Source organism: Globicephala melas, chromosome 8 (assembly GCF_963455315.2).
Source record: "Globicephala melas chromosome 8, mGloMel1.2, whole genome shotgun sequence".
NCBI lineage: Eukaryota > Metazoa > Chordata > Mammalia > Artiodactyla > Delphinidae > Globicephala > Globicephala melas.
In genome coordinates this window covers 69289387-69313959 of record NC_083321.1, presented here as the reverse complement: position 1 = coordinate 69313959, position 24573 = coordinate 69289387, and the positions used below count along the sequence as shown (strand labels likewise).

At 47.4% G+C, this 24573-nt stretch overlaps 1 protein-coding gene across 1 annotated transcript in view; it reads right to left on the bottom strand.

Moving 5' to 3' along the window:
* Nucleotides 1-5789: 5789 nt before the first annotated feature.
* Nucleotides 5790-24573, bottom strand: part of PANX1 (pannexin 1) — a 36221-nt gene continuing 17437 nt past the window's right edge. Inside the window, exons 2-5 of the mRNA XM_030883753.2 lie at nt 21611-21750; nt 8776-8999; nt 7476-8134; nt 5790-6918 (exon numbers count right to left, since the gene is read on the bottom strand). Coding sequence (XP_030739613.1) covers nt 6839-6918; nt 7476-8134; nt 8776-8999; nt 21611-21750 — 1103 coding nt within the window. The 3' untranslated portion in view covers nt 5790-6838. The remainder of the gene's footprint in view (nt 6919-7475; nt 8135-8775; nt 9000-21610; nt 21751-24573) is intronic.

The following is a 24573-nucleotide window of genomic DNA, read 5'->3' as shown; positions in this document are numbered from 1 at the left end:
GGTTATTTATCTTATGACTGGAAGCTTTTACCTTTCGGCCACCTTCACCCATTTCCCTCACCCCTCACCCCCTGCCTCTGGCAACTGCCAATCTGTTCTCTGTTTCTATGAGTTTGGTTTTAATAGATGAAATGTATAAGTGAGATCGTACAGTATTTGGCTTTCCCTGGCTGACTTATTCACTTAGCATCACGCCCTTAAGGTCCATCCATAGTGTCACAATGGCAGGATTTCATTCTTTTTTATGGCTGAATAATATTCAATTTATCTGTCAACGAACACTTAGGTTGTTTCTATATCTTGGCTATTGTAAGTAATACTGCAATGAACAACCCAAGTGTCCATCAACAAATAAATGGATAAACAGAATGTGATATATCCATGTAATGGAATATTATTCAGTCATAAAAAGGAACAGAGTTGTGATATATGCTACAATATGGATGAACCTTGAAAGCATTATGCTAACTGAAATAAGCCCGACACAGAAGGACAAATAGTGTATTATTTCACTTATATGAAATATCTAGCATAGGCAAATTCATAGAAACAGAGAGTCGATTAGAGCTTACCAGGAGCTAGGTGGAGAGGATGTGGAATGGGGCGTTATTGCTTAATAGGTACACATTTTATGTTTGGGGTGATAAAAAAAAGCTCTGGAAATAGATACCGGTAATGGTTGCACAGCACTGTGAAAGTAATTGACGCTTCTTAATTGTATACTTAACAATGGTTAAATTACATATTTATGTTATATGTGTTTTATGGCAAATGCAATAATTTTTTTTTTTTCTTTTTTGCGGTACGCGGGCCTCTCACTGTTGTGGCCTCTCTTGTTGCGGAGCACAGGCTCCGGACGCGCAGGCTCAGCGGCCATGGCTCACGGGCCCAGCCGCTCCGCGGCATGTGGGATCTTCCCAGACCGGGGCACGAACCCGTGTCCCCTGCATCAGCAGGCGGACTCTCAACCACTGCGCCACCAGGGAAGCCCAAGTTTGCTTTTTGTACTGAAATCCATGGAGAGTCCCAAGGGATTTAGAAGCGGTGGGGCTGGGGTGGTGATGAGGGTTGGCATTATCAGATCTGCTTCCCACGAAGGCCACTGAATGCAGAAGAGGCGTTAGACACAGAAGGACCATTAGAGGAATTCAGGGAAGCAGTGACAAGAGCCTGAAAAACAGTGTTGGGAACGAGCGCCTCAGAAGGGTGCGGGGTAGGTTAAACCGTAGGCTCCGAAACAGAGAGGCTGGGATTTAGGATGACTTCCCTGGCAGGCAAGACACTAAGGTGGCCCCCGTGATTCCCTGATGTTCACGTCCTGTGTAATCTCCTCCCCGAGTGGGGCAGCACCTGTGATTCGCCTCTAGGCAACAGAACAAGGCAAAGGAGGAGGGATTTTGCAGATGAAATGCAGCTGCAAAGCAGTTCATTTTGAGTTCATCAAGAGGGAGAGACTTCATCAGGTCAAAACCCTTAAGAGGGACCAGGTCCCTCCTTTTGTGAGAGACAGCCCTATGGGCTTGACTTACGCAGTCATGCTAGAGAAACTCACATGCCAGGACCTGTGGGTGGCCTCCAGCGCACGGTCAGAGAAAGCAGTCAGACAATCGCAAGGGAAATGAATTCTGCCAACAACCGGAGGGAGCTTGGAAGCGGCTCCTTCCCCAGGGTCGCCTCCGGATGAGAACGCTGCCCACCCACACCTTGACTGCAGCCTTGTCAGACGCTGGGGAGGGGACCCAGCTCAGCCATGTCCAGACTTCTAACCTAGAAAACTTCCAGAAAACAAATATGTGTTGCTTTAAGCTGCCGTGATTATAGTAAAGAGTTATGGAACAAGAGGCAACTAATACAACCTCCAAGGTTCCTTGTGGGGGGCACCCTAGGAAACAGTGGGGGAGCTAGAGGAGGTGATGACAGTCGCAGCTAGTACTTACGGAGTACTCACTATGTGGCAGGCACTGTATTAAGATTTCATGCAGCATTTATTACCCACAACAGTCAATTGTGTTAATTGACCATTGTACAAGGACGTCCCCTTCTTAAGAGAGGGAGGCAGGCCAACCCATGTTTGGCAGTAGACAGCCTCTATTCCTTCCTCTCCAACCCCAGGCAAACAATTCCCAATCAGAAAGCATCTGATTTCTGCTTCAGAAATTCCAGAATCTGTGGGCCCTTCATCAAGGACTTTTTTCCTTTAGTTACTGACAAATGGATTTTAATATGTGCCATGAAGCCTACTGAATGTTGTGTATCCAGCAGAGAGGAATGAGCCTCAAGACATTTCAGAACTGAGCTTCTGCTACATCTTCCCTGAAGAGAAGGTGAGAAATATTAAGACACATTTTTCATTAGAAAAGAAGTTTTATTTAGGTAGACAGGCCAGTGCAGAACAAAAACACTGTTTCACTTGTATGTATAGACACAGCAGCCTTGATTTTCAGTCTTTCAACTCTCCTTACACAGAAGTCAGCATGGTCAGAATGTAGGACGTGGACAGGTGACATATGTGGAAATATGAAAGATAACAGCGATAACCACCCAAATGCAGAGCTTTCAAGGTTCTTGGTTTTTTTAAAAGGTCATTTTCTAAGACCGTAATTTGTTCCCATCCTTCAACCTCTGTGGAATAGAAACCAATCATTCTTACCAAATGACACAGCAGAAGGAACGTACTTATTTTTCATTAGAAGTTTTGAAGAAATGCAGTCATTAGAAAGAATTTACGCCTAGCACCACATTATAGAATACCATCAAATTGTCATTCTGGTGCTTTAAAAAGAGCCAACTTGTTAAACAGGAGCAGATGGCTTCAGTTTTTGTAGGAAACGCTTGTGACATTGTGGAATTCTTTCTTCCTCTTCTGGTGGGGCAGGGGGAGGCACTCAAGGCATAAGAAACTTTTATAAATTTCAGGAACTTGAAGAACAATGACTGATCAAACCCGCATGCTTTAACTGACAAAGTATTTTTACAGCTAAAATGAGAACCCAGAAACAATACATTTCATCTAAAGCAGGCAGGACAAATCAATCACAGACTCATATCTATTATATTCCACAAACCACACAATATCATCTTTGCCAACCTTTTTCGAAGGTTTCACTTTACTTGTGAAAAATAAGGCGAAAATGCCAATGACTGCCCAGAAGGAGCCATTTCATCCCAGTGCCATCAGATGAAACCTCAGTTACTCACAATTGCACATTTCAACATCCCTTTTCAAGAGGTTATTTTGGGAAATTACAGAGACAAGGACCTTTATAATTTCAATTGCCCTAATCACTGCGAGGCAACACTGAACTTGTATTGAACTTGGAAAGTGATCACAACTTACTCCACAATAAAAAGCTAAAAATCGTCACTACTTACATGCAGAAACCTATTCATTTGCAGAACTACTCCTCTCTCCACCAAGAGGCCAAATGAGCCTCCCCTCCCTTGCAGAGGACCATTTGCCTTTTAAAAACAAGTTACAGTTGCCCACAAACTAGGATTTATTATAACGATGTGTTCATTTATTCAAATATTTACAGAATGCCTACTACACGCCAGCCACTGTTTTTCAGGAGCTTGTGATATAGCAATGGGTAAAAACTCCCACCCTCCTAGATCTTCGATTTATCCCGGAGATAAGCAAAAGAAACCAACACGGACGCATTTTAAATGCTGTGCAACAATCCGCTTCTAAGAGCTGAACGGTTCTCACAGGGCCAATGCCCACGGTGCCCTGCCATCCCACCTTAGCTCATTTTTGGAAAGGAGAGGGTACTCGGAACAGGACGAAGCTTCCACACATGAAACGCAAACATGCAACCAGACCCGCCATACAATGGGACGTTTCTCGCGTTCTCCCAGGATGACTACAAAGTAGGACAAAGCACCTTACAGGTCAGGTGTACGCCCTCTCTCCCCACATTCCAGTGAGGCTGGCTGCACAGGGACGATGACTTGGGTTTGGAATAAGATCACTTCTGGTGGCCAGAGAGACAATCGCAGTCCATGCCAGCTCCCTGATCACTCCAAGCTACTGCCCCCACCCCACCGCCTCTTTTAATTGACATTTTCAGTCTGACTCTAGGAAATGATGTCAGTTACTCAAAGGGGACGACAGTTCATTCAAAAGTGTGCAAATGTGGTTTCACTAAGTAAATGTACAGCTGAGACTTACTGTCGAAAGCAGACGCTTTCCACAAGGGTCACGGGAGCCTCCCTGCCGTGCGGCTCGGTCCCCAGGCGTTACAGCACAGCTTCTTAACCTGGGGTGCGTGGACCACCATGACCCTTGAAGGTGTATGTAGTGTTGTGTGTATATCTGAGGAGAGGGTCCATAGCTTTAAAGAATATACTTACAAGGGGGGTTTGTAACCTCCCAAAAGTTTAAGAGCCTCCATATTAGAGGGTCTCTGCCTGTCCCTTGGTGAAATTAAGTGTGGAGCTGGACACGGCTGTCAGAACAATCAGTCCCAGCCCCAGCTGTAATGCTGGTGTTACAAGTCTGGTTTGGAGGCCTCGTGGTGGTTTGTTAGGAAGATACAGGCCAGAAACAAGGTCAGCTACTACTGGCGGTGGTCACTGAGGGTCTGTTTGCCCCCTTTTGTAAAGCAATGATGACTCCTCATCCTTGGAAATCTGCCACCTCAAACGGAGTCCTCCCTCTAAGCCAGCAGTGGATGGAGGAGTTAACTTTCCTAATAACACTTTTTCTCAAGCCAAAATGTGTGACCAGACATCCACACCAGACTCTTAGTGCCATGACTCTTCACGGACAGCATCATGTACCCCAAGGCCTGGGTTCCCCAGACCCTGCAAGTAAGGTACAAAAGGTGACTGGAGCACTTTCTGTTCAAAATCAGTCTGTGTTATTGTTTTGTTTAAGCTTCAGCCTGGGGGATACGTGGCTCAAGAACCTCTGGGAAGAACTGTAACTAGACTCTCGAAACCATCAGCTACAGAAATGATGGGAAAGAGAAGAACAATATGGTGTCTCCTGAGAACACAGAGCATTTGCTGGGAGTTTTCTGGAAGGGCCTTCAGTGTAGCCACTCTTCCTCTAGATACCTGCCTCTGTCTTCACTGCCTTTTATTAGTCTCTAAACTCCTCAAAGATGAGGACCTGCCTTATTCACATCCTTATAGCCGGTCACTAGTGTGATGTCCGGGACATCACAGATGTTATTGGAACTCAGAGAGTAGGGATGGGGGGATGCAGAGGTTAGGGGCTCTAATTAAAGAATTACATGTGACAGGGCTTAGAGAGTCCCTGGTCCCCTAAAATAATGTACCTATTTTTACCACTTCAAACTATAAATTAGGGGCTATCTATAAAGAAGTTGAGGCTTTTTGAAAAAAAAAAAAGGATAGCACAGAAAAATATACTTCAGAAAATTTTCAAATTATAAAAAGAAACCAGTGTAGAGAACTGCGATATAATATCTCAGATATAGTGACATAAAAATGCAGCAAAATTGATGATTTAGGTTACTGACATTTCTAAGTCACACTATTATTCAATGGTAATAAATATTATGCAGTAAGAATAATTTAAAACACTGATTGCATCCTGGATATTTATCATTAGCTTTCCATCTCAGAAACCATCACAGAAGCATAAATAAAATCTGCTTTTGTGAATATTCTGAAAGGTGGAGAGCAGCTTATGTAATTAGATCAGGTAAACAACTGTCCCTAAGAGCCATCCATAAACTTTGAAGCTCCTGAGGATTATTCACTAGCAATGTATTAACTTTCTAAGAATAAAAACAGGGAGGTCCACAGATGTCTTTTTTTTTTTTTTTTTTTTTTTTTGGCGGTACGCGGGCCTCTCACTGTTGTGGCCTCTCCCGTTGCGGAGCAACAGGCTCTGGACGCGCAGGCTCAGCGGCCATGGCTCACGGGCACAGCCGCTCCGCGGCATGTGGGATCTTCCCGGACCAGGGCACAAACCCGTGTCCTCTGCATCGGCAGGCGGACTCTCAACCACTGCACCACCAGGGAAGCCCCACAGATGTCATTTTTAAGAATTTTGTATAAAATGTAAACATAGTTAGGATCTATTTACATGATCAGAATTGGAAAAAGGGTTTTGATATTCTGGGTCAGCCTTAAATGTTTATGAAACAATGCTTGGGTGATACACTATATACCCATTTGTAACATTTATTCTATAATTCCCCATCAATGCTAGAATGTTCTTCCCAAATGCCTTCAATTTTGACATCACACGATTCTAAATTTAAATGAATTTTTAAAAGATGTTCTTAAATATAAATAAACTGCGAAGTTGTTCTGGCTCCAAGCACACCCATGTGGCAGATGTCATTTATACGTTCTGATCGTAATAGGCGAAACGTCCCTCACTTTAAGCCTTCTGTGTTCTGTGAATTTGTTTAAGTAACGTCCTGTCTCAAATGCTTTTGACCATAGAGGACTTCCCTGCAGACAACCTCTTCCAAAGTGATTGGATCCCAAAGTCCTTGCTTTCCAGTAGCTCTGAGGCTCGTTGCACTATCTGTACATAAAGGTGTTTTTCTCTGAGGCACTAAAAGGTCTCTTACTCTTACTAGGATTAGTCTTTCCACTTTCCGTCTGATGATGACGTACACATCTACGTTTGCTGTGTTACTTGTCTCCACGTTGTCTCGTAGGAAGCTCACGAACCATCCTCCACAACGTTTTGTTAACCATCGTTTTCACCAGGGACTCAGTAAGACATACCCAGTATCTCTGCTGAGAACCATCTACTGCGAACCAGCTGGGTACCTGCCAGAGGTTCTTCAGCCAAAATGAATCCCATGTTGCCCAGGTCGCTGATCTGAAGTTCACGGGAAAAAAATCGTCAGCAAGAAGTATCCAGAAGCCTCTGTCGAGCATTCTGCTCTCCGTTATTTATTTTCGTTCCACTGTGTCCATTCAAATCTGTCAAAATGGAAAACAAGCATTTATGACGGAAGTCCCTCGGCAGGACCCATCGGCGCTAATGAACTTCTGCTATAAATCTACCTCCTGGTCTTTGCCTTACCCAGTTAATCTTAGCCTCGTTGCAGAGCAGCAGAAGTTGGGTCAGGGCGACAGTTAAATCAATAAACTGTCAGTCCCTTTTGTAAGCGTTGGAGAGTGACAGACAAGACGATCGGCAGTATAGGGAGAAAAGCCGGTAAAACAAGACAAAAATTAGCAAGAATGACATGAGAGAAGAATGCTTGAGCAAGAGATGGAGTATGAGAAAGACAGAGAATGAGGAGAAGGAAGACAGCACAGCCCAGAGAAAGCACAGATGCTTTCCTTTGGAAATCTGGGGCAGCACCAATGCTTTCCCCTCTCTCTCCCAGCACTGAGGGGTTTCACCTAAAACCACACCAGGAAAACGGTTTAACAACGGTGGGCAGGGGTAAAGACTGTCGGTCATTCATAAAAGGCGGCTGCAGAGGTGCTCCGTGGGCTTCCGCAGCTTCCACCCTGAGAGCTAAGCCTACCTTTGAGATCTGCCGTCTGGTCCCCCTGCTCCTCTGCCATCATCTGCACGGGCTCAGGATTTTTGCCATCAACCACGTCCATCTTGATCATGCCGAGGTTTGTCAGGAGAAGCATGGGGTCAATGCCCTGACAACTGCTTTTAATATTCTCCAGAACCTTAAGACACTTGTACGACTTGAGTTCACTAATATTCTCCTCCAAGAAAAGAATGTAGAGGCTCAAGTCGTTGTACCCTTCCGACTTGAAATGCAGAACATCAAAAGTGGGCAGGATTTCATACACTTTGAGAACATCCGTCTTCTGTCGGAATGGAACAAACAGCGTGTAGACCACCAGAGGAGCCAGCACGACGTACACCACGAGGTTGATGAAACTGAGCAACTGGAAGATGCCAACGGCAATGAGTTTGCACTGGAATCGATCGGGGACAGTGCTGTCATTTTTCAGGATGCCAGATTTGATGTTGCAGATGAACTCATCCGAGAGGGAGGAGAGGCTAAAGTAATAGCCCAGGTAGACGCCTGCTAACAGTATAATGCTGAGTGACAGCACCCGACAGCTGATGTACTTGACAATTAAATTTTTGGAGTTTTTCTTTGTCTTTAAGTACTGCTCCACAATTGGGTACTTGAAGTGGCTTTCCGATATCTCCCACAAACTGAAAAGAAACAAATAAAAATAACTTAAACCCTTAACCAAGACTGTCAAATAGAAACACATTCAACAGTATCACACCGAAAATCTCCAATGCCTTCCCTCCCGTACTTCTCTACCTGTAACTTCACTAGAGTACCAGGGAATAAAATCAGGTGTTTTTTTTTTTTAAAAAAAAAAAAGGAAAAGCAATAATAAATCACTTTCCCCCGCTTAATTTTTTTTTTTTTTTTTTTGCGGTACGCAGGCCTCTCACTGCTGTGGCCTCTCCCACTGCAGAGCACAGGCTCCGGACGCGCAGGCTCAGTGGCCATGGCTCACGGGTCCAGCCGCTCCGCGGCATGTGGGATCTTCCCGGACCGGGGCACGAACCCATGTCCCCTGCATCGGCAGGCGGACTCTCAACCACTGCGCCACCAGGGAAGTCCCAAGGGAAGAACTCTTGCTGTGACGACAGGTGCTGGGGCAGACAGGTGAGGGTGAGATTTGGGGCAGTGGGCCTTCCTGGCTCTCAAAGGGGGTCACCAGGTGGATGACAGCTCCCCATGTACTGGTAGTGAGAACCCTAAGCCCAGATGGGCAAGAGCAGGGCTGCTAACTCATACTCCCAAATCCTGATGGGCCAGCGGCTGGGGGCTAAGTTACCTTTGCCCCAGGTTCTCATTAACTTCTTGAGCTGGGCAGGCACCGTCTCTCAAGTCAAGGTCACGCACGCTCTTTGCAGCTCTAATTGCACGGTTGTAAACTTTGTCAAGTTCTTCCATGATAAATTTCAAATCTGAGCAAAGATGAGGAACAGCTGCGAAACGCCAGAACAGGGAGGGAAGGTACAGCAGGATCGCCACCAGTAACAGGATGTAGGGGAAAAACTGAAAAATAAGAGAGCGAATCACGGGATCAACAGACCACCCCCTGAAGTAACCATGTTAAGCACTGCTAGCGGTTTTCTCCAACAACTACTTCTTATGGCTAAATTCACCTGTCCAGGTAATACGTGACACTGGTAACTACCTTTCCCCTCCACTTCGATAGACTTTAATTTGAAATCGTTGGCAGCTACATGGTGACACATGGTGTCTCCTCCCTAATTACAGAAGGAAACAAAAAAATAAAATTATTTCCCTGTCCTTTAGAATAATCCCTTGACAAAAGCGCAATTAAGGAACATGTAAATGTCACAGTGGCCTCTGGGTTCTTCTTCTTCTTTTTTTTTTTTTAATTGCTATGGTTTTAGGAGGTCACCAAGGCTTTTAGAACTCTGTTGTTTTCCTCTCTGGAATTTGGGAGAATGACAGAAATGCATAACGTTGTTCAAAACAAATTAGAAAAATGTTGGCTTCAGTGATCCTGTAATCACCCCCATGAAACAGCTGAAATAAGCAGGTAAAATTCACAAAATGCAGAACAGACTTCCATAGTGGACAGACCGTGAGGACCACCCAACATCCTCATTTTACAGCCAGATAATCTCAAGCCTGGAGAAGCCAACCACAATGGGTGACAGTCATGAGGGGAGCAACCCGATCTCGATGTACATTCAGAACAAATGAGAGGGGATTCAGAAGTCAGAGAGAGCGCAGTGCCTCCAGTAACCAGGTCCGCGGGGCGGTAAGGAAAGGCTTAGCCTCAGAGAAGACCAGGAAGCTGCAGCCAGAACAGATCTGAGACTAAACTCAGCTGAGCGGTCTTCGCAGAGAGGTTGCTGAGCCTCTGACCTCAGTTTCCCTATCTATCAAATGGTCGCGTAATACAGGTGTTATAAAGATTAAATTAGATAATTTATGAAAAATGCTTTGCATGGTGCCTGGCACGTCGTAGGCACTAAAACACAGCAGCTAAAACCAACGGAAAGGCTAGTGAGTGAGCACGTTATCTTCAGTCCTCACAGTGACCCTGGCAAAGCCGTTGCCGATGGCCTCACTCTGCAAAGAAGACGCCCAGAGCAGTTTCTGGCCACAGAGCACAAAGCTGGGGATAGAGACAGAATATGAAGCTTGACCTTTCTGATCCCAGAACCATGCCTCTTTCACCATAATACACTGCAAATTATTTTACTTCTCTGGAAAACTCCTCCCTACCTTTGGATTGGTCTCTCTCCACAGCTGCTCAGAGCTGTCACAGGAAGAGGCTACGATGGCCTTGAGTTGACACAAAACTCCCACCCCGACCTCTCTGGGAGCCGGCAGCAGACCAAGTAAGAGTGTGACTCTCACTATAGATCAGATGTACAGAAAAGTTGCAAAGATGGTCCAGCGCATTCTCGAATAACCCTCATCCAGTTTTCCCCTCTGTTGACATCGGACATCTCCATGGCGCACTTGTCAAGACGAAGGAACCATCGTTGGCACATTACCACTAGCTACATTTCAGGCTTTTATTTGGATTTCTCCAGTGTTCTCATTATTGTCTTCTTTCTGTTTCAAGATCCCATCCAGGGTATGCATTGCATTTTGTTGTCACGTCTCCCTAGACACCTCGGTTCTGTGACAGCTCCTCAGTCTTTCCTTGTTTTTCGTGAAGAATAACGTTTTTAAATGCATAAAAGAACACATAAATTCGCAAAGGAAATGGATGATGTTGACATACAGCTGTCACAACATTAAAAGACAAATTTGTATGTGCGTCATTGTCAACACATTTAATGGGATCTAACAGATGGTCCAACAACACAGTAACTCTGAAGTGATGAAGAGTAAAAAATACTCTAAGATAGCTGCGATTTCTGTTGGTGACAGTCACACATGGCACTAATACCACTATAGATTCTTGCCTATTTACATACATATTTTTTAATGTTAAGTTTTAGCTTGAGGTACATAAAAAATAAAGCTGCCCTGTGTTTTCTTATCCTAGTTCGTGGACTTCCTGATGCTATCATGGAGCCCACTTTAGGAATCCCTGCCCCAAGGGCAAGAGAAATAGCACAAATGGCTCAGAAACTCCGCAAAGCCCTCACCAACGCAGCTGCTTCCCTTTGGGGTTCTGGCATGGGATGGGGTCCTCAAAACTATTAATCCGGGCTTCCCTGGTGGCGCAGTTGTTGAGAGTCTGCCTGCCGATGCAGGGGACGCGGGTTCGTGCCCCGGTCCGGGAAGATCCCACATGCCGCGGAGTGGCTGGGCCCGTGAGCCATGGCCGCTGAGCCTGCGCGTCCAGAGCCTGTGCTCCGCAACGGGAGAGGCCACAACAGTGAGAGGCCCGCATACCGCAAAAACAAACAAACAAAAAAAACCAAACAACTATTAATCCAATTTGCAAAGAGCTGCTACACAATGACACACACAACAGGCTGTGATTAGCTGCATTTTGGCTACATAACTCATAGTTGGCTACACTGAAACGCAGTGTTCCTTCAATCCTAGTCACTCTGAAGGGTGCTCATTAGTATAAAAATTTAACTGCGTGACGTAGAGTTTGTGCTGCTTCCATAACGGAAAGAACCAGACATTTGCTTTGGGAACCACAGAGGGAACACTATTTCTAACTTGGGGCTGTGGAGTATGTGTATAAGTCACTTTTGGTTCAAAGCTATTTGAATAATAGTATTTTATCTCGAACTGTTCTTGTGAAGTAGGAAGTGACTGTTTACAGTCTGTAGCAATTTTTCTAACATGCCAACACGGTGTAATAATTAGCACCAATGAACAGTTCAACACAGCTCACTGAAATCTGATAAATGAACGTTTAAAGGTGTTTGCTTTCTTCTAAAATATCCTTGTACCTTGATCACCTCTAGGGGAATGTAGTTGAATGCCCCGTTTCTTAGTTTTTCTCCAGAGTTAAACCTCTTTTTTCTTTTTCATCAAAAATAAAAAGGTGATTTGCAGTGAATCTGCAGCGAGATGGCTTTAAAATGAATTCAAATGAAATCAGAATCCAAAAAAAAGCATTAAATTATAGTCTTTAAAATCCTTTTGTCCAAATAAGGAACATGGAAAAACTACCGAGCCTTATGAGTACATCTGCTGGATGGGAACGGCTCTGTTTCTAAGCTCTGTCTACACCCAATGAGTTCCGAGACGCTTGGCATCTTTCAAAGCTATGACTGCATGATTCTGTACGATGCCCATGTTAGTTAGTGCTGAGCTGTTCCACAGTTGGTGAAGCTTCTCACAGCAAGGTGAAACCAAGAACTTGGTACACTTTTCAGTCTCTGAAAAGAGACTGAAAAGTCTCTTTTTTTATCTGCCTTAAAATCTTGTTTTGTTTCTGGAAAGGGTTGTAGTTAGAACAACAGACCCTCCAGATGGCAGGGACCTTGGAGGGGATCCGCCCCAGCCTCCCTCCATGTTCAAATCCCCTCTAGCTCATCTAAGGCAAAGGAACATCCAATTAGGACGGAGTGACTCCTCCTGTGAAATGGATGTGATCACGTCTTATGGGATTAAATGCAGATGGGTAAATTCATTCAAAAACATCTCCTGGGCACTTGCCAGGTACTAGGCAGTGGGCTGGGAGCATGGCCCCAAAGAGGAAGTGCACAGTTTTCCCCAGGAACACACAGGTCAGGTGGGAATACCAGCTAATAATTAAATAATCAAAACGTAAAAGTGATGATCATAAAATATGTAGTACTGAGGGAATAGAGATGTCCTTGGGGAGGTGAGGCAAGGCTTTGTAAAAGAGGTAACATCTGAGCTATGTCTTAAAGTACAGTGAGGCAAAACAACAACAACAAACAACCCATAAAGCACTATTATGGGGAATTCCCTGGCGGCACAGTGGTTAAGAATCCGCCTGCCAATGCACGCGACACGGGTTCGAGCCCTGGTCCGGGAAGATCCCACATGCCGCCAAGCAACTAAGCCCGTGCACCACAACTACTGAGCCTGTGCTCTAGAATCTGCGAGCCACAACTACTGAGCCCATGTGCCACAATTACTGAAGCCCGCAGACCTAGAGCCCACGCTCCACAACAACAGAAGCCACTGCAATGAGAAGCCCGCACACCACAACGAAGAGTAGCCCCTGCTCGCCGCAACTAGAGAAAGCCCGTGCACAGCAACAAAGACCCAATGAAGCCAAAAAAAAAAGCACTATTATGTTAACACTCAGCTCTCTGTGGCCCTTCAGATATCCTCTTTCCTCTGTCTAGAATTCTTTCTCCTTGTCTACCTGGTGAATTCTCACCCATCCCGGGCACCAAAGGAAATGAGCAAGCCCACAGCTGAGGAAGTAGTAAGAGCTGAGGGTGGAAGGGTGTGTAGTAGGTTGAAACACTCATGTCCACCCCGAACCTCAGAATACGACACTGTTTGGACATAGAGTTTTTGCAGATGTAACTAGCGAAGATGAGGTCATACTTACTTAAGGTGGACCCTAATCCAGTGACTGGTATCCCTCTAAGCACACAGAGACACACAGGGGAGACGCCACGTGAAGACAGAGGCAGAGACTGGAGCGATGCTTCTACAAGGCAAGGAACGCCAAGGACTGCCGGCCACCACCAGAAACTAGCAGAGAGGCATGCAATGGACCCTCCCCTCTGAGCCCCATAGAAGGAACCGACTGCTGACACCCTGATTTCCAAATCTAGGAGAGAAGACATTTCTGTCCTTTCAAGCTACTGAGTTTGTGGTCATTTGTCACGGCAGTCCTAGGAAACTCATACAAAGGGGAAGCAGGGACCTTATTATGAAGCTCCCACAGTACGGGAAGCCGCCGGTGGAGGGCATGATGGGAATTTATTTTAGAAAGATTATTACAGCCGTGGAGAAAGGAAGACACTGGAGAGGAGAGACGAGGCAGGAGTTTCCTGCAGCAAAGAGGGGGTAAGTGATAAGCATTAACTAAGGCAGCAGCAGTGGGGAGAGGAAGACAGACTTGAGACTACACAGAGGGGGAACATACCTTCCAGTGCCCAGTTGGAAGTGATGGATGGAAAAGGGGAAGAACTAAGGCTAATCCTGGGTTTATGGCTTACATGAGGGCATGGGTGGTGGTACCAGTAGTTGAAATAAAGAAACAAGGAGGAAAAGATTCACAGCAGAGGGGAGTGAGGCAGACCTGAGAAGATGAGAGTCTGAACGCGAGATACCTGTAGTTAAGGCAGGGGTGGTGGAGGTGTAGTTAAGGCACTGCCCTGGTGGAGGTGTGTCTACATAACTAAAAAAAAGAAGACAGCCTGGCCATCCTCGCAACTCTGGATTTTGTAGTATATAGATGGTCAAAGCCAAGAACGTGGCTGGGATCGTCCAAGGAGAACACGGAGAAGAAGACAAGAGAACCAGGGAGGACATGAGACCCTAACGTTTAAGGGTCAGTTAGCGGGAAGCAGGTAAACCAAGAACAAATTCCATAGGGGAAGCGACATGTAAGGATTCGTGAAAGATGTGGGTCCTTGAATGCATGTTGTTTGGATAGTGGTGCATTTAAAGATAACCTCAATTGTGGGAAGTCCAATGAGTGAAGAGCTCCCCAGAAAGGCTGATGCATTCCATGGGCAGTTTACAGAGGAGAGAGAATTAAGGGGGTATGTCATTCTATTCTGCACTCAAGGGAAGACACCCAAGGCAGCAGGCTTCGTGCTGGGTGACATTCTGGAAGGCACCTAACAGGAGGAGAGACCTGTCAAAGAGAAGATGACAAGCAGAGCATTTGTGTGTGAAAGAAGAAAAGACTCCTGTCAAGAGAATTAGAACCAAGTTACAAGGAAGCAAGGAAAAACCTTCCTAAAGATCTGTACGAACGTGATACGGCCTGTCGTACGAGGCAGGGAGTTCTCTTTCACTGGATCATCTGGGAGGGCTTCAGAGCTCTAGATCAGGGATGGGCAAACCTTTTCCCGCAAAGGGCCAGACGGGAAATGCCTGTGAGCCATAGGGCCTCTGTCACAACTAGGCAACTCAGTCATAGTGTAAAAGCAGACACAGGTAATAATGTGTAAATGAATGGGCATGGCTGTATTCCAATAAAACTATCTGCAGAAATGGGCTGGATTTGGCCAGAGCGTGTATGTCAGTTTGCCAGCCCCTGCCCTGGACCTTTGCTTTGCAAAGAGTGGTCCACAGACAGGCACCCTCAGTATCACCTGGGAGCTTGTCAGAAATGCAGAATGCAGGCCCCCATCAGACCTGCTGAATCTGAGTCTATATTTCAATAAGATCTCCAGATGATCTGCGTGCGCACAGAGTTTGGGAAACCCTGGTTTAGATGAGTGGTGTCTACACTGGAACCCAAGCTGGCCCAGCAGAAGCAGACTCTCCTGAAAAGTAGATAAAAAAACACATTCCTGGCCTTAACCCCACAGGTTCCAACTTGTGTTCTGGATGGGGCCTAGGACACTGTGTTTTCACACAGATAATGCTAAGGTTTGAAAAACTGGTCTGGAAGCCTCAGAGAACCCCTGCAACTAAGTTTCTGTGAATCCACTTAAAGGAAATACAGCAAGATTTGACAACTCTGTTCATTTTATTTTCTTGTTTTTTTTTGTTTGTTTTTCAGTCAAAAACTGGCTTTTCTGTTTCAGGAAGAAATCTTGCCTAACAGTTGCTTACTTTATGAACTTGAACAAAGAGACCAGAACACCCAAAAAAGGCCGGTTGTCAAACAGTCCTAGAGTGCCACCTGCTGGCCCCGTGAATGCACCCATACTTCCACCGGAGACGACTCCTCAGAGATACTAGAGGCTACTAGAAATAAAGGGAGCGGGAGAGAAAGGGAGGAGAAACAGGGCAGGAGAAATGAAAGAAGGAGGTGGGGAGGGATGACAGCATGAATTATACCACTGCCATAAACTACACCAATACCTACTTCAATATTACACTGAGAAACTTCTTTGGGGAGGGGAATTTGGGTCTCCTGGTTTTAACTCTGGCATCGGAAGTGCGTTGAGAAGTGTTCACATAAACCCTGTGCCTCTAACCCCCTCATGGTGAGCACCAGTCAGAATGCTCCTAGAGACCTAAGTCTGGCTCTGATCATGACCTGCAAGCTGCCTCATTCCTCTCCTCCCTTCCATATGTGTGTCCTGATCGCCCACTGTGGACTGCATTGTTCTCGGGGTAGAGTGATGAACAAGACACGTCGTGGTCTCCGCCTGCGTGGAACTTAGAGTCTTGGAAATAAAGAATCAATTAAGGAGAATTAAGGCAAGTAAGGACCATATCCCAGGGTGATTCCAGGAAAAGTGCAGGCTGCTCTGGGAACACACACCCACGCAACACAGACCAGCGTGGAGGGCAGTTGATATTCTGCTTGGCCAGTGGCCCATTTCTAGGATCTGAATGTCTGAGGCAGGGCATGCAGTCTACGGTCTACACAGCAGGCCCACAGTTTTATTCCTGGACGCTTCACATTGGCCCACCTGGCCCTTGAAGCAGTCTGAACTGGCAACAACCCTCAGTCTAGAGGTTTAGAGGAAGCTTCTAGGTGGAAATGATATTTAAGCTGAGACTGGGAAAATGCATTAGGAGTTCACCGGATTTGGAAGTGAGGCTGCGGCGGTTCACAAGGGCCAGAGGGAGACTGAACCTTGTCAGCCAGAATAGTTTCTTTTTGTTTTGCTTTTTTAGAGAAATAAAGACATTTCATAGGGACACTGGAGGGTTTTGTTTAGGGAAATGACAGTCAGGCAAAAAAGAACACCTGTGATTATGTGGAAAGGGGTAGAAGGAGAGTAGGAATGACAGCGGCAAGATGGGCAAGAGGACGGCCGCTGCCCTAGGGGCTGGGAAGAAGGATGAAGAGTTTAAGAGCTCCTTACGAAGACAGACCCGATGGGGCTCAGTGACTGACAGGATGTGGGGATGGAGAAAGAGTCAGAATGGCCCTCAGACTTCGGGCTGATGTAACAAGGTGGCTGGTGGTGTCATTAACTGAGCTAGAGGTCACAGTGGGGACAGGCAGGAAACAGAAGTTCAGCTCTGGACAAGCTGTGCCAGACTTCAGGGTTCAGCTGGGTGTGTGGATCTGGAGCTCAAGAGAGAAGGCTGGGGGCTTCCCTGGTGGCGCAGTCGTTGAGAGTCCGCTTGCTGATGCAGGGGACACGGGTTCGTGCCCCGGTCCGGGAGGTTCCCACATGCCACGGAGCGGCTGGGCCCATGAGCCATGGCCGCTGAGCCTGCGCGTCCGGAGCCTGTGCTCTGCAACGGGAGAGGCCACAACAGTGAGAGGCCCACGTACCGCAAAAAAAAAAAAGAGAGAGAGAGAGAAGGCTGGGTTGGAGACAAAGACCTGGCTGTGAACAGCCCATGGAAAGAAAGTGAAACCAGGGACATGAAATGGTCCAGGGAGGGGGTGCAGAGGAGGTGGCCTAGGACAGAACTCCAACTTCTCAGAGACGGACAAAGGGAGACTCTAACCGGAGAGTCAAGAGAGCATCTGCAGGAGGGCGTGGTCCACCAGACTGGATGTCAGAGAGAAGCCAAGTAGCATAAGCCCCTGCGAGTGAGAATTAACTTAGCAACAGGGAGGTCGTAGGTGACCCTGGGCAAGACCAGTTTGGTGGAGACGGACATGCTAAAATGTCAGTGGGAAGAGAGCCTGCGAGAAGGGACGGGTTGAGGATGCAGAGGAGAAAGATGGGGAGGGGGATCCAGAGCACAGTGGGTCACACAGGAGAGCAGCTTCGCTCGGGAGAAGGGGCCTCATCCATTCACCAAAAGGACAGAGAAGGCTGGTGCTGCATGGGGACAGCAGGGACGTGTGATGGCAGGGAGCTGAGGGTGTTCTCGTGTTCGAGCTTCTGTCTGCTCTGAAGGGGGTGGCGGAGGGCCTTGGAGGGCAGGAGGTGGCAGTAGGGAGCGGGATGTCCTAACGTAGCTCCAGGTAATGACGCACACAGAGCGAGGCAGCCGCCGGAACGGTGACAAGTGGCAAGGGGGTGAAAGTCCTCGGAGACAGAGAATGGTGCATCAGATGTGTATCTGGGAGGACGCACCCTAGGGTAATGAACTCTCACCAGAGTCCTGAATGAATGAGGGGGTGGGGATGATGTAGCTCGGTGTCGAGAACGAAGAACTAATCTAAGGAGGCGGGTTTTTACATGACGGAAGCACAGACAGAGTGACGAGTAAAGATATGGGAAGACGACACACATCTCCACATCCACCCTGAATTAAGGACCTCCTGGGTCAACAGTGGGCTCCCCCACTGGACAGCTCTTCTGCTGGGAAGACCCTCCTGGTGCCGAGCTAAAGGTCACCAACTGGTAACTTTCACTAACAGGTGAGAGTCTAGATTTCTGAAGCCGCACAAATCAAACCTGTACCTTTTCACATGTGAAAAACACCTGAAATCTGACAGAGGCCATGTGCTCAACCCGTCTGGCCATGGGACTCTGGACGAGGACTTTGGACAATCGCCTGCCGTTGTCCTCCGCATCCGCTCTGTGAAATGAGGAGCCTGGAGGAGATGGTCCCAGCCAGCTGAAGATTCATGAGTCCATTGAGTGTGGAGAGGCCAAAAGAAAACCAACAGGAAAAGCTTTCTAAACTTGAAAAAGAATCCAACAACCCAACATTTGGGCATGTGCTCAAAAGAACCGAAAGGAGGGACTTGAACAGATATCTATCCACCCACGATCACAGCAGCATTATTCACAAAAGCCAGGAGGTGGAAGCAACTCAAGTATCCACTGATGGATGAATGGCTAAACAAAATGTGGCGTATACATACAATGGAATATTATTCAGCCTTTAAAAGGGAGAGGATTCCGACGCATCATGCTACAACACGGGGGAAACTTGAAAACATTATGCTAAGTGAAATAAGCCAGACACAACCGAACAAATATTATTTGATTCCACTTATATGAGGTACCTAGAGTAGGCAGACTCAAAAAGACAGAGAGCAGAGTGGTGGTTGCCAGGGTCGGGGAAGGGGAGACAGGGAGTTAGTGTTTAATGAGTACAGAATGTCAGTTTGGGAAGACGAAAAGGTTCAGATGGATGGTGATGATGGCGGCACAACAATGTGAACGTACTTAATGCCACTGAACTGCACACGTAAAAATGGCTAACACGGTGAATCTTAACGATGTGTATACTTTCTCACATACACACACCACTTGAAAAGGCATCAGTGTGAAAATAAGGCAGCTGTGATTACAGAATCTGGCCTGGCTAAGAAAGTCACACGTATCCAGGTAAGATCCTCCTACCTTATCTGGATCTCCTGTGGGTCTGTTTCTAGTTCTGGGTTTTCTCTCGTGCTCTGGTTATTTTTGATTGAGTGCTGAACATCACAGGTGAAAAACCGGAGCGAGAATCTGAGGCTCTGGATGAAGTTACTTCCTCCAGGGAGGACTGGCTTGTTTCTGCTTCTGGCTGGCAGGTGGACTAGAGACACTGACAATCCCAAATCTTCTTCATTCGATCGATACTGAAATGCTCTGAACCAAGACTCTAGACCCTATGAGGGCTGGCTGAACTCTGGATCACCCCTCACTCCTCAGCGATGGCCTTTCAAGCCTACGGTGTTGACCACGGTCCTTCCAACTTGGGCTATTCAATCTTTGTCTCCAGCCCTGTGAATCTGGCAAGAACTCTGCTCAGATCCTCGGCCAAACTTCCACCAAAACCAGCTAGACTACCATCACCAGAAAGAGAGCTCCTTCGTCTTTCTCTAACATCGAAAACTTAAGCTTGACTACCCGCGCTGCTCTACAAGACTTCCCCTCTATCCTGCAGGGGCAGTGGGAGCCCAGAGACCTGATTCTCATCTTACAGCCAGCAACTAGTCCTGTGACTCCTGGGCGTGACCTCTCAAGGTGTCCTTATCCTCACGTGTAAAATGCATTCGTGGATGACAATCTTTGAATTTCTTCCTGCTCTGAAGGTTTTGCAGTCGCTAACGTCCCTGTCAACTCTTACATTGGACAATCCCAGAATATACATTCTTCTTCCGTGGATCCGTCAATCTCCAGCCCGGCCACTGATTACAACTTTCCGTTCTCAGAAGACCATTAAAACAAACAGATTTAAACTACAACAGCATGCATTTAGATTTGCAAACAAAGATGTTCAGTTTCTAGAACTGTGCCCATTCATACGGAAGATCCTTATCACTAGCTGCCTGGGCTACTATGTCATGCAAAGTCGATGAGGACCCAACTGACGCTAAGGCCGAAAGTCAAAGAGAAAAGCCCAACCCCAAAGAAGAAAGGAGTCAGTGTAGGGCATCATTGTGCCAAATGGCACGCAATACATAAACATGAGGGAAACAAGCCTGAGTCACAGCAAAGGACTTAAACTGTTCTTTTTAAAAAAGAAGTATGCTGACTGTTCAGCAACAGGTCGAGGCAGGAGAGAGTCAAACAAACATCAGTCTTTGGCTTTTTAGAAGCTAACACACCGGGAATTCCTGGGTGGCACAGTGGTTAAGAATCCGCCTGCCCATGCAGGGGACACGGGTTTGAGCCCTGGTCTGGGAAGATCCCACATGCCGCAGAGCAACTAAGCCCACGTGCCACAACTACTGAGCCCATGTGCCACATCTACTGAAGCCCGCATGCCTAGAGCCCGCTCTGCAACAAGAGAAGCCACTGCAATGAGAAGCCCACGCGCCACAACAGAGAATAGCCCCCGCTCGCCACAACTAGAGAAAGCCTGCACGCAGCAACGAAGACCCAACGCAGCCAAAAATAAAGAAATAAAAAAGCTAACATTCCATGCTTTCCTTGGTGGACGCTGAAGATGCACAAACATTCTATTCATTTGCATGATGAACAGAAGAACCAGTGGCTGAAAGTAATGACAGGCTGAAACAAAGTCCTACTTTCACAAGTACGGAGAAGACCCAGCGGAGCTGCTTCATTACGCAGAGAACGTCCTGCTGCACAAACCTGCCAAATCTGGCCCAAGTTCCACACGGCCCAGCCTTTGTGAGCCCTGCCTCCACAATCTCCCGACCACGGAGCTGCTGACCTGCTCCTCTTCTCTGCAGGACATTGGAGTCTCCCAGGTAGCAGCTCCCCTTCCTTGCAGCATGTGGACCCATCAGAAAGCAAAGGCATGTATTCCAAAAGCTGTGCTGCGATCAATACCCCCAGATGGAATCATCCCTGGGCTTCTCGATGCTGCAGTAACACATGCGCTGGAAGCTGCTGACCTCTACGTTGGTCTTTACTTTTTTCAAGAGACCCTGTGTGTGGTGGAATAGGAGCTGGTCCAAGCTCTGATTCCCAACTCTGCTGTTCTCTAACAAAGCTCACTGAGGCATAAAAAATGTACTGAGAGCCTCGTATGGTTCAGACACCACTGGGCATCAAGGGTAGAAAGGCCACCGAGACACATGAGGTGCCGGCCACTATGGAGCTAAAATCAAGGAGCGCCTCAGTTTCCCATCTCCTCAAGGAAGGTGCTGGACCAGGTAATCTCTGAGGTTCCTTCTGATTTTAATGTGCTACAGTTTTACGATCTGAGTTACAGCCCTGGTTGGCCACAGGCATCCATGTGGCTTTGGACTGGTGCAGCCTCTCTGGGCCTCAGTTCCCGCGTCTATAAAGCAAACAGGTTAGATTTGCAATGTCCCCAGTTACCTTATGCAGACACAATGGAAGGTTTCCAGAGTCACCCTGCAAGGAGTCCTTCTGCTGGACAGCTGCCCAGCAATAAGAGTCCACGAAGGAGGCCTGACGCCACGAGAAAGAACTGGGGGAGAAGCAGCTTATTTGGGTACCTGAGAAGCAAGAACAGATTGTTCCAAGTAAATGAAAGTGCAGGTGTCTGGACCCCTCCTGCCCCACCCATAATCCCTCCCTCCCTGCCTCAGACTTTCAGGTGTTTGCTAAGTCACCAAACACCACTACAGGAGCGAGGTCGGCACCAAAACCAAACCCCCAAGTCTGCAGTAAAGCTGAATACTTGCGAGCTTTCTGGCCAACACTGGTCGTGACAGCAGCTTGGGCTCAGGTGGGGAAAAACCCTCGAAAGAAGTGAAACCATCATAAAGGAAAAGTGCAAAGGAAACACGCTGAGTTGGTTTAATTTGGGGTGAGGATTGAGAGAAAGGAGAGGGTTATAGGGCGGGGAGTAGGAAGCGAGGAGGAGAGTCAATGCAGAAAATTGAACCAGAAAAGGAGTCCTTTTTAGAGCAAAGGAACAAAGGACATTCAGCCTGAGGACGAGAATGCTGACGGAACATTTGGTAATACACCACTGGACGGCAAATCGACCGTTTTCCAACTCCTCTAAGAAAAAAGAAGGCACAGGCCCAAACTGCGGTCCCAGTGGTTTCCATTCAGAAGGCAGATGCTCCAAACTGCGAGCCTGCAGGCAGGGAGATGGGCGCAGGATGGGAAACCAGGACAGCTGGGTCCCACTCGAGGCTCTGCCGTTAAGTTGCTCTTCTGGGAAGGAGCTCTGGACCTCGGTTTTCTCCTCTGCAAACTGAGAACTACATCGCTCTGCAAAGGCTACCGTTACTACCTGGAAGATTCTTCATGCCCCTGAGTGCCTCCCGACTCACATGGGCCACCGTGGAAAACAGGCCAGTAGGACTTTCAGGGTGCAGGGCTGAAGCCGTGTCTCCCCTCCTTGCCAGTAGGCAGAGGGCCTGGTGCCGAGCCTGTCCTGACAGCCCTGAGCCCAGCCCCACTCCCCTGCCCCATCAAGCAGGTACAGGAACATGTGTCCCTTCCAGGCACAGCTGCTGGGGGACAGCTGACACACTCTCTTCCACAGCCTGCACAGTGGGAGAGTGCCAAGTGCCTGGGCTCTGATGTTAGCTGCATCTAAACCTACCTCTGACCCTCACAGCCGGGTGACCTCAGGTCACTTACTTACAAAGCCAGGGATCTCCAAATGGGGATGACGTTAATGTCTAGATTCTGAGTAGTGTTACCTGGTTCCCGGCAGTTGCACACGGGACATCCTTCTGTACCAAGTGGCTAGCAGATTCTGTTACAGCTTCAGAGATGGGGGAGGGGGTGCCCACCATTCTCCCTCCCACCCTGCAGAGAGGACAGGACAGTAGGAAGACACTGAGCTGGACTTCCCTGGTCCCTTTATGAGGGACATAAAAAGCCTCAAAGGGTCGCCCTCCTCTGGTGAGGGGTCGGCCTTTATACTTGTGACAGGAGAGGGTAGTGATGGGTATGTTGTCTAGAGAGTAGATTCTTGTGGTGAAGGGGGTGCAACAGGCCAGGTTCTGAGCACCCCCTCTTCTTCATCAGGTGTCTTTATGCCCACAGACGTCAAGAAGGGACTTCTCAGATAGAGCCTTTGGAGACGACTGTGAAAAGTCACACACTTTCTGAAAGCATCCTCTAATAGGGTAACTTCTTGCCAACCAGGAATGGTTTAAATATGAGTTGGGGGTGGGAAAGACATTTAAGGTCCCTTCCAACTCTTACCCCATTAAACTTGAGTTCCTACGTTTTATAAAAACTAGAGCAATCAGGATAGCACAGGACCCCGGGGCTAGCCTCACTTTGCTCTTGCATCAGTATTCCTCTGTCAAATGCTTCTGATGAGGTCCAGACACCAAGGCTTACTGGGCATAAAACAGCAGATACTGTAAGAAGGACAGACAGGCCCCAGGTTATAGATGGATGGTTTCTGGCAAGCTGCTGTCCAAACACATTCTCCTGAAAAGGGACAATGCTGTTAGGATTTCATGGAAACCCTTCCGGCCTGCAGTCCTCGTGCATGTAGCCAGCATCTAGTAACCTTCTTTCCATAGGAAAAGTGCTTCGAGTTTTCCTGGGACGTCAGGTGCCTCCCCCAGGGCAGTGATGGAAACTGCTGGAGCATAAATAACTCAATTTTTTCACACCAAAGCTTTTGCAAACGAAGAAGAAAGGAAATTTAACAGAGTCTACAGACAGAGGTTGAGCACACGTTGAGCTCCTAAGTAAACATTCTTCATCTGGAATGGAAGATGAGAAGAAAAGACAACCGACATTCACAGGACACCACGCCACCTTTAAATCATTACATTACCTCATTTAAACCTCACAACCAAATCGAGGGAGGGGAATAGACAGATAGATGGGTCTTATCTTCATTTTACCCTGGAGGAAACCGAAGCTCACAGTAATTCAGCGATCCCTCACCCGAGGAAGTCAGTGGTAGCATCAGAATTTGAATGTGTGTCTAACTCTCAGTCTCTTAAAATGCTCCTCTCTGGACCAGTCACTCCAACAAGGCCGAGCTGGAGGAGGTCCCAGGAGCCTGGTGGAGCAGGGTGGTTTGAACACTCGGTTACTCCAACTAACCAGCATGGGCAGAGCTTCCTAGCAAGGGTCAAGGTCAAATCGGAGAAAAGGAGCAGATCAAGCCCCGGGTATTGGATATTCCCAGGCCAGAAACGGGAAACAAAGGAAGTCAAGAACCAGGCAGGGGTAGGAGTAAAGGGAGGGACCTGCGGGAGGTCCAAGCGGGAGGGTGCCAGGACCTGCCCGAGCTGGGCTGTGCAGCCCTACACCTTCACCCAGGGCCTGACAGCCTAACCTGGCCGAAAAGCACATGTCAGGAGGCTCAGCTGCAGCCATGAGGCTAG